Here is an 18103-nt window from a genome sequence, read left to right as displayed (position 1 = left end):
CCCCCCCCCTTTAACAACTGCCTGTTTTGGCTTTAAAATGGAATACCTTGTTTTCCAGAAGATTTTGTAAGTATAAGAGTATTTTGAAAGTGCTAAGAATGAGATTTCAATAAAACTCAAACTTACTTGGAGAAAATTAGCAAGAGGAATCATAATGGAACATATTGGAGATCTTCTCTACACCACATAAATACTTAACTATTCCAAAATGAGTCAACATTAATTTTAATTCAATTATCACTTTMATTCAAACAAACCATACATTCTAAACTTCATGAGAAATTATACAGGTAGTATGTCCTACAAAAAAAGATAGTCAAGCAAAAACACATAGTTTGAACTCTTCTGGTACGTGACAGATGTGCAGGCACGTGCAATACTTCAAGAATGTGCAGTACCATTTCTGTAGCCTCTGTTCATCTTTTAAGTACATAAGGCAATTTATTAGTAACAACCACAAAAACAAAGTATATACCAAATAAAAATATTTTACAATACAATAATAATTTTAAGTAACAAATTTTGATACACATAGCAGGCAAAATTACTCAGTGAAGGGTACTGACTGTTTAACAAGGTTCTGTGCACACACAGATCATAGATATCACATGCGTAACACTSCTTATTCAAAATTAATTGTATTTCTAAAACAACAAACGTGCACCATGTCACTAATGAAGACGCTGTTGCAGCTAAAGGGACCTGACTGTTTCCTGCAATATTGGTGACAGAGCATCTTTTTGTTTACGGCTCTGAAAAGATTTTTTTTCCAGCCCTAGAGAGTAACTCAAATTTCACCCTCTTACTCTCTTTATCCTCAGCCATGAGTAAAGGCATAATTAGGAACAAAGAACAAAGCTAAACAAATTGGAACAGAAGATTTGTAGTTAATATACGGTCTGTTCTAAAAGCATTACTGCAACAGAACAAAGCTATAGGAAATCAAAGAAAAGAAATTCTTAAAGTACTTAAATGTTTCATATAATGCAGTAAACAATTTCCTAGCATTTATTATCAGAGTAACACAAAAGTAAACATGAGACTGTAAATGCTGTGATAATACATTATGAACAAATACTGAAAAAAGTTTACAGAATAAGCTTGTATTAACACAGAGACAGATGAAACACTTAATGTTAAATAAGTAATGGGATTGTAACAAATATATAACAATATATGCAGTAATACATATTATCCACCTCTATAGATATGTGGATGAAATGAGCAGTCTTTTAAGAAAAGCTCATTCACTGTTTCAGGCTGGGCTTATGTTGTTTTTAATTTTTTTATCAGTTTGCTAGATGGCTCACACTGTGCATTAATACTTGAAATGGAACCTCAGCGTGCATTGACTTTACAGATGCCTGCACATTAATACTGAGCCCTTACTTTTAAGACTATTAATATAGCTATTAATATAGCATGGGCTTTCTATACCTTGCAATTTCACATCTAATTAGAATCTGAATAACTAAACATAACAGAAAAGATCAGAGAAAGCAAAGACACTGAGAATTATTTAGTCATAACTGTGGATTATTCAATATACTATCAATACTCTAGAAAACAGTGAGAAAAATTATAAGGATCATGTGTGTAAATCTGGATAATAAATAAACATATTTTCAAGCAAAATAAATGCTTAATTTTACCTTATAACAGGTTATCTAGTTTATTTGTACGATCCTTCACGAAGTTCTCTAGACTAACTCATAATTTCAGGCTGTTCAGATTCTAACAGAAGAAGTTACTGTTTCATGTCAGACTGCTGTAATAGATTTTCTAAACATTTAAACTATTTTGAGAAAACATTTACGCTTATAAAGATTCTAACATGACTAATGATATGCTGCAGTATCAACAAATCATCATTAGAATAATGTCGTTATATTCAAAACCCCACTACTAGTCTTATGAAGACGATTGTTCCCAGATGCTAGAGCGGATAATTCATGTTTCTTCGGAAGCATGTCTGCATCTGCTGCTGAATCACTGCAACAAGCGGATGGGAAAATGGTTTCCTCTTTTTGAACCAAATGTCATTATGTACTGAACAGAAGTGGTTTCTGAGGAAATAATGGACACTGTTCTCAGACTACATCACTATAGAAGAACGCCTTCAATGGCTCCAATTTTCTTTAAGCARAAACTCAGAGTACTGCATCCTCACCGTCCCTGAACTGTGGGGCCCTTCAYTACTTTTGAATTTGCTGAGCATTCCATTCTTCATTTTTGTTTGAACCCCAGAAGGCTCTCTATTCATCTCTTCAGCTTCACTGCCAGTGAAGTCTTGGGAAGTAACAAGGAAAGAGGTGCATGAGACTTGTCACCAGTTTCCATCCACTCCTCCTGTTTCTCCTTATCTCGGTTCATCACGTTTGCAGAAACAACAGTGCCTTTCCAACAATCAAACTCATAACAATCTTTGATTTTTGGCTTCCACCATACCTAGAGAGGATCCAAGATTTTTTCCATAGTGGCTTGAAAGAATCCCAGGGTAAAAAAATGAGTACAAAAAGGAGAATGGATAGAAGGAATTCAATCTCACAGTAGTATGTTTCCTTTCTGGCCTTTGACAACTGTAGCATTGTTTCAATAACATCCAGAATACTGATGCAAAGATGGACCTTYCCCTATCCTGTCATTTGGAAACACATCATTGCTTCATGAAGTCTCACATACATGCCAACATCTCCAGATCCGGGGGCTTATGGTTTGTTTTTGCTCATAGGAATTTTATGCCCAAACATTTAAAGGAGATTTGGCTTCTGATGGGCCAATGATGCATCAGGTTTGCTTTCCCTCATGCAGCAGCATGTACTCAAGAGAAATTCTAGCCAAGCAGCTTCAGAAATGTTGAGTTTGGAAAGGAACAGAAAGCATCCCATATTCAAGCTGAGCTGTGAGCACTTTCTGTTTGATGCAGGTTTTAAGAAACTCTGCATACACATATACCCAGAAAGCTCTACAGAAAAGATTAATCTGCGCTGCATCACAGTTGCAGCTGTGCATCAGCTGATGTAGCTGAAAATTTTCTGCTTTTGTGGCACCTAATTAAAATCCAACTTGAAATACTTAAGGAGATATAAAATGCATAGATTTTTCTCCTGCTGTGGTTATTGTTGAACTTCCCTGACATGACCGATAAAGATGCTCGTCATGATTTCCCATGTGTGTGAATGTCTAATTCCTGCAGAATGGACTGTGGCCAGACATTAATTTCATACATTGCATATCTACTCTAATGGAATGATGATTGTGTGATCACAATCAATTTGAAAAATATTTTTTACAGAAATTTACTTGTTGTATTGATTACCAAATTATGTAGAAAATAGTTCAACTATGCAAAATTAGCTTCCTCCTTACTAAATACAAGGTTCACAATATATTTAATTTGCCTTTAATCAGCAAACTTATTTTAGCACTAAGGATAAAAATAGAAGAGAAGGATAAGTTCRCATCTTTTAAAAAGCAACAGCTTGTGTTATTGAACTCAAGATTTCATTCTCATACATATAAAAAGGATGTTTGAAAGAAAAACACATACTAAATCATTTTTACAATAGCAAAGTTTTCGCATACTTGGTCCAATGCATTACTAAATACTTTTCCATTCTTTTTCAACTAATCCTGAGAGCATTTTTGCAAAAATGTTAAGAGTTATATTTAGAAAGTAGTTAAATAGCCACTATTTTGTTCCATTTGTAATAGTTATTAATTCTGAAAGAAATACATCTTGTCTTGTTCATGTAAAATGTCACTAACAGTAATTAAATTTTTGAGCAATCAAGAATTCCCCAGAACTGCAATATCACAGACAYAGAGACTCAAAAGGATCATGATTGTGTGGTCAGATTTGTATCCAACAGGCCTCAGGATTGCATTTAATTCTCTAGTAAAGCACATCAACTTTTGACAAAGCAAAAAAGGTTTTAGAAAGAATTGTAAAAAACTGTGTTCTTCTCCAACAGTCTTTGCTGAACACCATATAAGCATTTTTAACTATAAAAATATTTTTGAAAAACTTTTACCAAAATATGAATATAGATTTGTAGCTGAAAGCATTTAAAAGTTTCTTCCATAAATTTGCTTTTTATTTTTAGAGACTGTGATCTACCTTTAGAGTCATTGTCTTTAGTACTGCAAGTGCAGCCAACTCCTTCTCTTCAAATGATACTTCTCTCTTCTTTCTCTGCATGGAAGTCAACAAACACACTAAATTTTCAAACCACGTAGTGAAAATAAATTCTTCTTTCCTATCTCTGTGTCAAGTCAAGTAAAACTAAATGCACTCTAGAAAATTCATTGTTAAGCAAGAGGGAAAAATTATTTGCAGTTCCTGTGTAATCTCCTACTATTGTGGCTCACTGATAAGCAAAAAAGCATGAGAAGTAAGRTAGCAGGTAAAAGAGTCCAAGTCTCACTGGATTTCAGAGTTCCTCACCTCCAGCTTTCTGCACCATCTACTTTTTCTACTTTTACACCATCCTCCCACCTCTTATTTGGGCCTGTACACCAACTTATCCAATTGTCTTCTCATCTGAGTCTAAAACTAACACCCTGGGGAAGGATGGTGCTTAAATAATCTTTAGGCCCAAGMAGTTCATCACATGGTGGCAATAGCCAGGCTGTCACACCTGAAAGAGTGAGAGGCAAAGAGGACAGCGAGCAAACCAATACTGCTGGTAAAAGAGAAACTCGAAGTACACACCATCTATACACATATAAAACTATTTGAAGACCCAAACAGTGCTGAAAAAAATCAATCCATCCTGTAATGATGCTCAAAATTATATACAGCAATACTCTTCCAAATCTATCCCAAGACATGCAGCTTTTTTTGCAGAACTGTACCTGACACCATTAGCTACAAAAGGGCCATTCAAGMGGCTTATTTCTCTAAGTGCAGTTGGATGTTGTAAAATGAGTATGTGGGGACAGTACTTCCACTCCCGTGTCTTAGCTACTCTACTCGTTTATTTCCCTGTATATTGTGTAATATGTGCATGTTTACAGGTGTTCTCAAGCATTCACACTGGTGTCTTCAGGAACATCATTCCMAACTGAAGTTTGTAGGGGTAGTCTTTGAACTTGCTTCCTTGCAGGCATACATATTTGTAAAGAGTACAACTAGGAATTGATTACACARAGAGACAGTTTTCTTTGTTAAATGGGCCACATACACTGGGGCAGCAATATCAAACTGTACTAAGCAATATCATTCACCTAAAAATGATCAACCATACCAATTCATCTTTTTATCTAATGAAAATTTATGGACAAATTTATCTGTTATGCTTTTGTTTCTTTTAAGACATAATTGAAACACAGATTCATGCAAAGAAAATGGGGTTACAGTTTGGATTCAGTCATGCAACTGCTGAAATTGCATACTGTTCACATTGAGMTAGGATATGGATCTGCTCACATTTATTTAAATTTCTTGTATTTTCATTTGCATTTTATATATATCATTTATTATTATAGGATCATTTTATATCTAAATCATCTTCCTAATAGGCACGAAGAAATTTTTAATCAGAATGGAAGTTCATGAGACATGCAAATAGGAGTTACTTCTGCATTGTTCTAAACATGGCAAAACTAATATTTTCTAAACACCAGTTTAGTAATATTCTCCTCTCCTGCAAATGTATTCATAACTGAAGCCTGACAAATAACTCTTCTGTTCCCTCAAAGGCCACAGTTGTGAAGAAAGCAGCCAACACTCAAAATAGCAGAGTCCAGCTCCAAAACAATCTTCAAATATCAGGGGAAACACCTTGGACGAAAAGAAGTATTTGCAGTGAGGGGATTGCAAATATTGAGGTCACTAAGGTCACTATGATCTCAAAACAGGGTAGGAATCTATATTTTGGCTATTTACTGCAGTAATCTGAAGATAAATCATCTCAGAAACATTTTCTGGAGGAACCAAAAATCTGTCCCCGATTTAACTTTGCTGTGGATGTCYCTGTCATAAAGTACACAGATTTGCAACAGCTGGTGTTTGAAACTCAGATTTGAGAGGCTTGACCAGGGTTAGGACAGGACAGACTGCAGAGAAAACTTTCATTTTCACTCTTGGTTTCAGGCTAAGTTTTTGTAGTACCTGCTCCTGGACCAAATACCTGCTCAAAACTGTTAACTGAGATACTGCATGTTCTTTGAAGCTGGGTCTCGTTAGGTGTCACTGTTCAATGCAGTTTTCAGATTGCTAGTAATGACATCTATAACTCATACATTGAAAGGGTTTCCAAAAAGAAGTCATTTTCCCCCAACTAGCAGAAACCACAAACAGCATGAACAGTACGAAGACATTGAAATATAAAGAAGTGATTACATCCTGGAATTGATCCAGTCATATGCAGCCAACTCAGACCATTGGAAAGCCCAGAAAGCCCAGTTTCTAGAGTGCTAAAGATCACCAGCACCAGTACAAGCCTCCACAGACATTGGCAAACCCGAGCATTCTCCTGCAATGGTTATTTAGCTATAGGATATTTAAGGCTTCAAGAAAACATTRTTTATCTAAAAAATTATTTTTAGACTTAAACAACACAGAAGAAACTGGTAGCTTACTAGATAACGGCCCTTACAACCCCAACATGGCTCTTCTAATAAGGAGAATCACTTTCCTCTTTTCTGCTAACCAAATTAAACACTGTCAGCAATTCAAAATCCATATATTCCCAAACAGATAAATACAACACATTCTATGTAAATACGCAATGAAACTTTCATACTCACTCTTGAAAATACTGTTTGCAATTTAAAGATATTTTTTAAATGGTGCTCTATCAAAGAAAAAGGGAAAACAAAAATGACTCTCYTGTGGAGTTTCACACCCTCATCAATTCAACTTCAAAGTAAGGTCTTATATTCAAGAAAAAAATAGCACTTGTGATCAGTGCAAGCTTTTCACATTATTTTTCTCCTGACAACTATATTTAAAACAGTATAATCTTAAAAGAGGATGAGAAAACTTTTGATGCACTGTTAACCAGTAGGTCTATATTAAAAAGTTCCATCATATTTAAGATGGGAATTTGGAACAGATCTTCAGTGATTTCTCCTGTTACTAGTAGTCACCAGTTTAAACACATGAAAGAAATTTATTAGTTTCCTTAATTTTCAGATAACTGAAGAAAAATCCACTCACTGGTTATACTCCATGAGCATCTTCACATACACTGTCTTAAAGCAGAACAGTTCAAATGGAGCGGACCTGTAATTATCATCTAGTGCAACTACAATCTTAAAAAGAGCCTTAAAAATAAAAAATAAATGCCCCAAAGTCAACATACTACCAAACAAGTAGCTGTTTCATCAGTGAACTGGAAAAACTAGTTCAATTTGGTTCCTCTTTTGGCTAGTCTGATATGGCTTCCAGGAGTCCTGAACAGATTCAGAAAAGTGCCCAGAACAGCCTGCCCCTAAAATATAATGGCTATGGACGACTTCCAACATACGTGACTCCTAAATATTGCTCTGACCTGGGAGAAGAGTGTCTCTCTTTGCACACTGGTTCAACTCACAAGAATCCCGTGCAGTATCCAGTTTCTGTATTACACAAGGTAGTAAACATTCCAAAATAAAAATCAACAAGTTGATAATCACAGTAATTCCTGTTCCCTTTCAAAGCAATTTGAAGTGCTTTTATCATCATCATTCTCCTGCATATTTTAAGCCTGCATCAGAAATCTGACTAATCAAAGCCAGTTTCAATAATCTGCAGTATTTCTGTATAAAAAGGCAAAAGCACATCCTGTCAGCAAGATACTTATTAAAAAAAACATATTATTAGGTAAACTCTTTTGGAGTTCCACCCTGTATCTTGGAAACCATAGCCAAACTGATATGCACCCACATTCCCTCATATGCTGAGTAACTAAATTTATTTTTCTTTTGTAAAAATTTTTACTTACTGTTTCATAAGGTTTCCAAAATTACAGTCAGAACTGACTGACATATGTTTAATCCTTCATTATTGTAATTTTAATCTAAATTGCAGTTATTTTGGAGAAAACTTATTGTGTCAAATACAATTGTATCAGTTTTACAGCCTGGTTAATGTACATAGTCCTTCTTTCAGTATGCCTCAGTTGAAGTCASTCAGCGGATGTTTGAAAACATCTAAATAAGGGCTGTTATCACAGGAAAAACAAAACAACTTACAAATATCTTTGACATAAGAAGATGGAATAACCACCACAGAAGTCTATGTGAGAGAAATATAAGAGACATCTTCATTTATAGTTTCTACAATGAAATGTCAAATTTACTTTCTTGATTTCATATTAAAATTAAAATATAACTAGCTAACCGGCCACTGAACTCAGGGAAAAAAGGATTACATTTACTGATTAGTATTTCAACTTGGCTTCTCTGTAATTTTCCCTGGTCACTTCAATAATATGAAGTTTATTCTACAAAATGAATGAGGTTAAATGGCATTTCATAAATTAGTTATTTGGRTATTTTTGAAAATATCTATTATAGCTGTTATTTGAACTAATCATGACATTGCTTATCACTTACAGCACGCAGGATCTATAATATAATTTTTACCTAAGCAATGAATGGGAAAAAACCACATTAAATAATGTACAACATTTTGAAAAACTGAAGCAACTGCACTTCCCAACAATAAATATAACTAACATCTGTTGCAGAAACTGCTTGGCACTTACACAGTTTTGTGAAGAATTTTTGTTGTAGATAAATATTTTTCTACATTTTCTATTATGCACCACTCAACTCAGACATTTGCCTTAATTATAYTCCAAGGAGTCCTTTCACATCCATTAAAGAAAAGCAATTTGTTGCCTAAAAGAATGCATATATGCTTTTAAATTTCAACTGTGATTCATCTGTCTTCTGACACGTGAAAAAATCAAGCAATTTTTATAACTAATGGACTTCGTTCAGCAAAAATGCCGAATAAAGCTCTCAGTGCTCAACATACTATATTTATTAAATATTTTAGAATATATATGATTTTGATATAAGCAATGGTATCATCATTTTACTTTGATTCTACATATCAATAATGGGGACAACAGCACAGCAAAGTCTTTAAGAAAGCAATAAACTTCCATTTTAACATCGGTGCAAATGACCGACGAAGGCTTCTCCTTTGTATACACACCAAACACAGAACGTATTTTTCAGGGACAATGTAGCAACTTTGTGAAGGTCTCCTCTTTTTTTTCTTACTTTTAATTTTGTTTTCCACTATTCTTAAGCAAGGAATTTTAAAAAACACTGAGCTCTTTATATAGTTTTTTTCCCTGAAAATATGCATACGTTGTGCACATTTAACAAAATTGTTATATTCTGCATTTTATGCACACTCACATTAGCAATCAAGACCTGTCTGCTATGATAATAAACTGTAAGATTTTTTTTTCTAAAAGCATGCAGTAGAAACCTATTTAAATGCTATTGTAAGCACATAGAGATCTATTACCCTACTGAGATTTCAAGCAACTGGTAATGAAGAATGAGGTGAAACTGAGGGTACTGCCAATAAAAGAAAAGAAATATTAACTCTAAATACACAAAAATTTCAGTTCAGGCCCAAGTGGCTATCCACATGTGCTCAGCTGCAAAATGAGAGAGTTACAAGTATAATTTGCTGTAAAGCAACCAACTGGCAACGTATTCATTATTAGTCTTAAATGGGACAAGGAATATTTCTTAAATTTTGTTAACTATCAAAAATGTCACTTGACATTGAATCGCATCTGGCCACTTTAAAAATGAAAAATATCGTAAAATACTAAATACTTAAATCACATGAGAAATAGCACTTTTGTTGATGACAAATGTAATCTGTATTGCTCTATGAAAAAAGTTAAAGCCAAAGAAGGTAGATTATTTTTTTTGTGATAAAATCTAATCAGTGGTGTCTCAGGATACTATCATTTTTTACGTGGAAGGTTTAGGACTGCATGCTTTGCTTTTACGCTCTACAGTAAACTAGGCCAAATTATTAAACTTATATATCATAATCCATACTACGTTTTCTTTAAATATTCATTAGTTCTTTCTGGTTTTATATTAGCAAGGTCTAGAACTTACAGATACTATGTCTGCATCATTTTAGTTTACCTATTATTGTAACTTGATATATTAAATCCAAATTCCTAATGCTTTCCCTTTTTCCTAAGAATAAATTCTCAGAGGAAAGAACCAACAATTTAATAAAACATTTAACAGTGAAGTTTACATAGCTCTCACTTAATCTCTTGTGATACTAAAAAGACTGCTATACTCCAGTACCATTTACACCACTTTTTAACACATAATAAGCTTAATTTCTTTTGACTAAGAATGGAGGCATAAATAGCAATAAAGAAGACTGTATGTTCAACTATACTGGACTAAGAGCAGCTATTCTACAGCAGTTTGTTCTCTGTTGAAAGCCTGAAAGTTTGTAGTTTAGACAAAGAAAATCTAAGAAAGAATCAAAATTAAATACAAAGCAGCAACACTGTAAGGTGCTGAAACAGTTTTCACTCTGCTGCACTCACAGAACAAACATATTTCACAYGTAATCTTTAATAAGAGGAGTCCTTTAAATGGCATTCATGAACAGAACAACACAACCAGATTTTAACTTCTTCCTACAATTTCAGAACAACAAGCAATTTTCAGCATTTCCTCAGCTGTATCTGACATGATAGGAATGTAGACAAGATGAATTTCTCAGAAACTGAAGAGCAAAAGGTACACTGAATAGAACAATTACATAATTTACTGTGTGATAGCTAGAAATTAGAGAAAAACATTAGTCCTTAGAACAGGAAGATCAGAACTAGTTAAGGACTTCAGAACAGGAATTGCAACTCTGACCTCACATCAGTACACAACAGCTCAGGAAAAAGCTTTCACATGAAAAAGACAACCTTTGGCAGCAACGTATTGCTTTAAGCAGTTGAAAAGAATGGAGTAATGGAACAGTGCAAAATTAAAACTAATTGCAAATAAAAACCCAAGCTAAACAAAAAAATAACTGTCCCAGCAGCTTTTCATAAGAGTAGTTTTAAAAACATCTTTTCTCCCTTAAGCAAAATATGGTGAAAGCAGAAGATCTGTTTGTATCCAAGTATTACTTGTCTGTTTTCCAGAAAAACTAAGCCTTTACAGAGTGCAGTGGACTAAGTTTTTAGGGATTGGGACTGTTCTTGGTCTGCATACTTACAGTAAAGAAGAAACTGAGGGCAGTCCTTAACCAGGATGTCAGGGCAATAAGTGATAGTGGATCATTGGTGTGCAGACAGTGAATACAAACAGGCAAGAAGCAGCCACGTTAACATACCTCTTGTACTGAGCGAGCTGCTGGCTTGTCTTGGTGATTRGCCAGTATTAGAAACGGCAAAGTACATAACTGTGGGTGCTGGAGAGCAGAATGCAGTTCATTCCTAGCAGTTTCTAGATCATCTTCAGAGGAGGCGCTGTCTAATACAAATATTACCCCTTGGGATCCTTGGTAGTAACGACTCCAGTATTTCCTGATATTGTCAGCTCCTTTCAAGACAATAATGAGAACTAATTAAAACAAGAATAATTTAACAAATTTAAGACTTGTAAATGAAAATAAACCATCTACTTAGAATGATCAAAACAACTAAATTTTCTCACCTAACTATCATTAAAAGAATAAAAAGAAAAAAAAATCAAAAATCCAACACACACACACACACACACATCTCAAATCAACACAGTTCAAATGAGGAAGGAAGTTGACACAATGCAGCTTTCCTTCCTTAAAGCTTCTGCTCTTTTAATGAGTACTGGCAGAACTACCAAGCTTGCAGTACCACACAGCCTAATCCTTTACCTTCTCATTGGCATATCTTGGCACTAATACCTAAACCTTTACCCATTCTTTTTCACTTTGCCCTGCAGCTCCTTGTCATAACCTGCAGCTTCTGTCATGGCAGTTGCTCATTTCTGAGCATGATAAGGTCTTCCAGTTCATCTCCAAACCATCAGGCAATCACTTCATAATTGGGAAAAAAAGGTGTCAGGAAAGCCTATTAAAGTAATTAGATACTTAATGAGGGGAATGATGATACAATAGTGAGTTGAACAGTGAATGAGAAGCTTTGGTGACAACATGCAAAGGCATTCAGTTCAACTACTTTTGCTCTRTCAACCACAGTAAGGATTCTGGAAGAGCCCAACAGTAGACACATGAGTGACTGTATAGGCTTATATGCCACAGTAATTTTTAGGACACAGTTCAGCAGCACTCAGCCATCTCAACAGAAGCCAAGCACTAAGGTTATCAACAGAAAGCTTTTGTCTCCCCTGGAGAGCAGCATATGCTGTAGCAATGAGGTAGGAAAAAAAAAATTGTATTTGACAGCTGTCAAACTATCTAAACTATGATTTGGATATGGGCTATTCTTCGTATGTCTGGATCTGGCACTACACTCATGGGGATGAACACTAAACAGTGAACAGCAGCAGCAATAGTCTAGTAGAAAACTTGACATGTCTGCCAGACAGTGACTTGCAGAAATGAGCTGAAGGTACCCTTTATACACATTTTTCTTATTTTGAGACAGGGAGAAGTGAACTTCCATATACACAAAAAAACACCCAAAAGAGCTCAAAATAATAAAACTATTTTTCAGTGAAACAAAATTATACAAAATTTCTSACCAACATAATAGATTTCAATGTAACATAATGTCCATAACATTGATACAATAATAAAAATATTAACTTTATTTCCACATTGTGCAACAAAAAAGACAGTCACTAAACAAAAGTGAAGAAATAAACATTTGCACCATTTAATTTGCAACTCAAGAGTATTCAAATCTTGCCTAAAAGAGTCATTCCTGTCTTTTTACCAGTCACACTGGAAGTCCCAATGCTTTGTTTCTGTATCTGCACGAAGCACAAACACTGTCAATACACACACACACACTTTTTCCTACAAAGAATACTGAAGTCATACCTATTTTTTTTTTCTGCAAGAGACCTACAGAGCTCCCTACTTAAGGACAAACGGTCACAGGACTTAGTCAAGACCTTGCTTAATCTCTCTTTTAATTTTACCAGATTCAAAATAACAAAGAAGAAATAGGACAGATGCTTATTTATTTTATCATCAGCATCTGAAGATTAATATTACACATATAGAAGAGGGATTGCATTGAAAGCTATTTCTATGGCTCTGTAGCACATGAATATTCTGTCAACTGTACTTGCAAAGAATTTTATAGCATCTGTTGGATGTCCCAGTCTCTCTGAACAGCTGTCTACTTCAGAACCAAGAAGAGCAAGTTGCCAGAGGGACACTATTTACATAGCCACACACAGCAGTGTTGCAGGCATCTGAAGTATCACATTACTTTAAAAACTAGTAGAGAATCATTTTCAATGAACTTAAAGGCCAAGACCATGATCAGTTCTTTGAAGTTATTTTTTTTTTCTTAGCAACATAGCATCTGTCTTATTTACTCTAAGCATCAGTCAGCTACTTTTCAATCACATGTCATTGCCAGAACCTGAATCTTATCTTTGTAACCATACTCACTCTAAACAGAAAAACTATGTGGTGAACTGCAGAGCGTTTGACCTCTTGTATCCAGGCACATGGAAAAAAGCAGCTCTTGGATCTCAACATGGGACATTGAACCCAGAAAAGGAATATGCTGATTTGCTGACCTTATGGTCCTGACTTTTTGTTTTAGGTTCTTTAGCAGCTCAACTTTGTTTCTCCATGACAATTGTCCCTAAAGAAACACCACCAAAGTATAGCAATTCCTTTTCTCTCCAGCCCAGACAGTCGCCATGGCATAGTTATAAGAACCAACTTACAAGGTCCCATGAAACTTAGTATTTTCTTTGGGATCTTCCATTACTCTAAAGACTTGCTCTGAAATTGCTTATACTTYAATTCTGAGAAAGTCACAGCCTGAGATTTAAGAATAAAAATAATTTGTACTAAGCAGACAAGAAAAAAGACTGATAAAGCATGTACCTCAGGGTGCCATTTCAAACCATTTTTCTGGCAAATGCACTCGAAAAATAATTCTTGGCATCAATAAACTATCAGCAGCTGGAAGTCACAATTTCTGCAAGACKAATAACCTGATATTCTTTTGCCTTAACTCTTCATATGCAGCGAGCAGAATCTGCTCTCACCTTCTTTCGTCAGAGCTGTGGAGTTATACTGTGCAATAAACACTTGTTTATGAATAATGTTACAGCCATCATCACTTTGTGGCATGACAAATTCAGCCTAAGAAAGCAAGCAGTTGGTTTTTTAGGCAAACTTTAGCACCACTGCCCTATTAATTGATTTTTTCATCTATTCCAAAGGTTTCAAAGACAGAAAGATTCAAAGTCTGAGTACTTCGGAAATTCAGAGGATAATGTGTATCTGTTAAATCCTCCTTAGGCTCTCTGAAGACTGATGTGATAAAAGTGGGATTTAACTTAACTAGTACCCAAAGCATCTTATCAAACAATAGCAACACACAGGATAAGCACTCAGGTTTGTCAGCCTGCTATCATGTTTTTCTCTCACAGCTTTGAACCATATAACTGCTTCTTCAACCAATAAACTGCCTAAACTGAGATTGAAACAAAACAAAAATAAACAATTTTTTAAAAAAATCTCCAAAACCTCAGAAAAACATAATTCCCATTACACCTAAGGAGCATGCTATGTGACAGGTTCACAAAAATGTGACACTCAGGGTAGCAGCTTCCTCAAACACGAGGAGGAGCCATAACTTGTGGCTGAGCATTTGCTTCCCTCAGCATGAATGAACTTAGAGGAGGGGGTTGATGTGATGTGACTAAAACATTCAATTTACAAATAAACTAGGGGGAAAAACCCAACAAAACCCACCCTAGAACACAATCACACCACTTTTTATAGAAGAAAAAATAGTATTCAATCAAACATAGGCTTGAATTACATTACAAAAAGAAAAAAAAACAAACTCTCCTTACAGAAAAATGACAGGATGATGCAATTAAAAACCCCAATCATTTAGCATTATTACAAGGCAGGTTTACACAACTAACAGTAATTTTAAAGACCTCAATTTTAATTTTTTTAATCAACCAAATATTTTTTTCTTTATTATCAGTCAAAGGAACAGTGTGCCTATATTAAGAACACCATTAATTATTTGTATCAGTGCCAACAGTACCCACTGGGAGCTGGGAGGAAGATTTTGAGTTATTTGCACTTTAAAATGCACCCAAGCCAGTAAATACAAGTACACATTCTTGTAAATATTATACAAAACACAGAGCTGTAAATCTTCCTTTCAACTGCAAATACTTCCATTTACATCTTCACATTGGTTTGAGGCTACTTTCTATTCCCTCCTTTTCAGTACTTTCGGGAGAACAGAACATAGCATTACAGAAAAAAAATACATAGAAAGAAATTTACATGTGTCAAATTTGTTACATGTCAGAATTGCAGCAAATCTCCATTGAGAAAACAATAAATGTCATGGAGCCTTGCTTCAACAAAATGAATGTTCTTGTATACCTCAAAATGCATCAGAGGTCTGGAGAAGTTATGGTCTCAAATAGAGGGAATAACTTCTTTTCTGTCCCATCAAAAACAGTTAACTTGGGGACATGGAAGAATGCAGGCTGCAGACAGCTTTTCTACTACTTCAAATATATAATCCACTCACATAAAATGAGGACACCTACATATTTTGAAGGTTTTACAGTTAATTAAAATATTATATAGATAATTCCTCTACTGACATTAAATGGAACTTGCCCAAGTTCCATTTCTAACATGCATAAAGGTGAAAAAATGCCAAGGACCATGCTACAAAATCTTTTTGCATGAAACACAGGGTCATGAGTAAGGGAGTAAAAAAGAAGGGAAGGGAAAAAGAAATGTCTTATCTATTCTTGCAGAATCTTTAAATTCACATTACTCTCTCACTCCAAGAAAACCTTAGGAAAAGAAATGTTTCTAAATCTATGTAGGGTTTCTAACTGCACTTCTGATCTTACCCTTATAAGTTAAACTGATGCATTTTCCTGAGTAATCAAGAAAATGCCTGAAATCTTAGAAATCTCAATGCATTCAAGAGATGTGGCTGCTCCTTATCTGTCTTGGGCAAGTTTCCCAGCATTCCACCCTTAAATAAATACTGTACACAGATGATTTTTTTTTAATGTGTCTTTTATTACAAATAAATTTATAAATCCCATTTAAGATGCCTGCTATGAATGTGCATATAATTTATCCCATCTGACGGACACATCCACAGAGATACAGAGGTTTTCCATGTCAGTCACCATTCTATGACTACTTTGTATGGCAACTGCGACAACACAAATGCTAAACCAAAACCTACTTGATATTCAGAAGTCCCAGGACTTCTGCTTCCCAAGGTCTAAGACCACAGAAGTGATCACAGCCTGCTTCTAGGCTTTCAGACAGTGCATTCCTGCAATACAGGAAACATGGCAGCAGGAAACTGGCACTTTTTCCCCAAAAACAGGAACATTTGGAGATTGCCAAATCAGCAATATTTACTGCAGCAGTTCAACTACAATATGAAAAAAAAAAGTCATAAAAGGAAAAAAAGACAAAAAAGTTGAGTAAAAGTTTGTCTCCCTTTGTATTCAAAACATACAAAATCAGAAATGCATGTAAATTTATGCCATTTCATTTTATTTTTCTTATCAAACCATCTCTGTCATCTCTTGTCTGCCTTCCAGACTTACCCAATCAGATTAATCTGGAAGTCAAGCCTTCAGTATTTTCCTTATTAGCTAACTTAAGTGCTGTTTCCAGCTTCGAATTGCCACCTTTCCCTGATATTTAAATCTGTTGGAACAACACTCAAGTTTGAAGCACTTGTAATTTTTTAAAACACACTTACATTTGCCTGCAGAAAGTTTTACCTATTATCTTGTGACTGACACGTTAAAATAAAACATGCAATTTGAAACKAATATCTCCTTCTCTAGTCAAGAACACATAATTCCTTATAAAGTTCAAAATTTTACAAATTAATTTGAAAGAAGGATATATATGTGACTTGAAATATGCCTTAATATCTATTTAATCCTGATATTTGAAGATTTAATAGTTTGCAGCAGGTGGCACAGACAGCCATTCTCACTCCTTCTTTTTCTTTTTTTATGAGTTCGGGATTGTTTGTTTTTTCAATTCACCAACACACAGTAAAAGCCCTCGAGGACTAGCAAAGAACAGCTGGCAACAAGAAAATCTTCTGCCACTTTCCTCTCTACCCATTACCCCATCTATGTCCTTCTCCCACATCTGATATCCTAGCCAGGATATCAGAGGCAGCGGCACAACTCCACAGATTAAAGGCTGCTGCCAGCACCCAGCAAGATTCAAATGTGCCCTCCTCCGSGCTCCAGTCACACCTCTGGTAACAGCACAGCTAACCACAAATAAAGCTCAAAACACATCTCTCTCTATGGCACTTAAAACTAGGAGGCATACAAGAGAAGCAGCAAGTCTACCACAGCTGTTTATTTCTGTTTAGCCCCTGTGCTGGTTGGCCCACAGAAGTTTAAAGTTTCAGCTTTTGAAAGGATCAAGTTCTTGCTGTGCTGAATCAAAGAATAAAACTTCTTTTTTCCGTGGGGCCAGGGGGATTCGTAATATATTKGTATCATTTTTGATGCTTAACTGGGCTGCTACACTATGCCCTTTGATTCTGGCTGAATAAAATGGCATTGCAAGACCAACAGGAGACAGACYTTTAAGCAAACCAAATGTTCTTCTTTGGTCCCCACAAAATATCTTGCAAACACAATCAGTCCTCACCTACAAAAAGCTTAAGTAGGAAATTCCGTGTTTTGCTTATCCTATTTACATAGCTGCAATAGGCGTTGCTTGCATGGTTCCTCTACCTGCAATGAGAGAAACTGCGGGTTGTCTTTTCACACAGTAAAAACCTAATTGTAGAAAAAGCACAGTATTTCCAAAGAACAGTCGTAAGATTGTTATGCTGAATCAGAGCTTTCTCAGGACTTATGTTAATGAGGTCCATAAGCATGTGTAAATGATCCTTCTTATCTAGGAAATGAGGAAACTATGGAG

The 18103-nt window shown here is 35.2% G+C and overlaps 1 protein-coding gene across 3 annotated transcripts in view; it reads right to left on the bottom strand.

Annotated features, from left to right (window-relative positions):
• Nucleotides 1–18103, bottom strand: part of ARL15 (ADP ribosylation factor like GTPase 15) — a 222173-nt gene that overhangs the window by 115846 nt on the left and 88224 nt on the right. For all 3 annotated transcript variants that reach the window (XM_057389693.1, XM_057389694.1, XM_057389695.1), the window contains one exon: nucleotides 11330–11538. In XM_057389693.1, the coding sequence (XP_057245676.1) occupies nucleotides 11330–11538 (209 nt within the window). The remainder of the gene's footprint in view (nucleotides 1–11329; nucleotides 11539–18103) is intronic.

Source organism: Malurus melanocephalus, unplaced genomic scaffold, assembly GCF_030028575.1.
Source record: "Malurus melanocephalus ecotype Western Australia unplaced genomic scaffold, MMel_1.1 scaffold_18, whole genome shotgun sequence".
NCBI lineage: Eukaryota > Metazoa > Chordata > Aves > Passeriformes > Maluridae > Malurus > Malurus melanocephalus.
The sequence above is the reverse complement of the archived record's forward strand: the minus strand, read 5'-3'. Positions and strand labels throughout refer to the sequence as shown.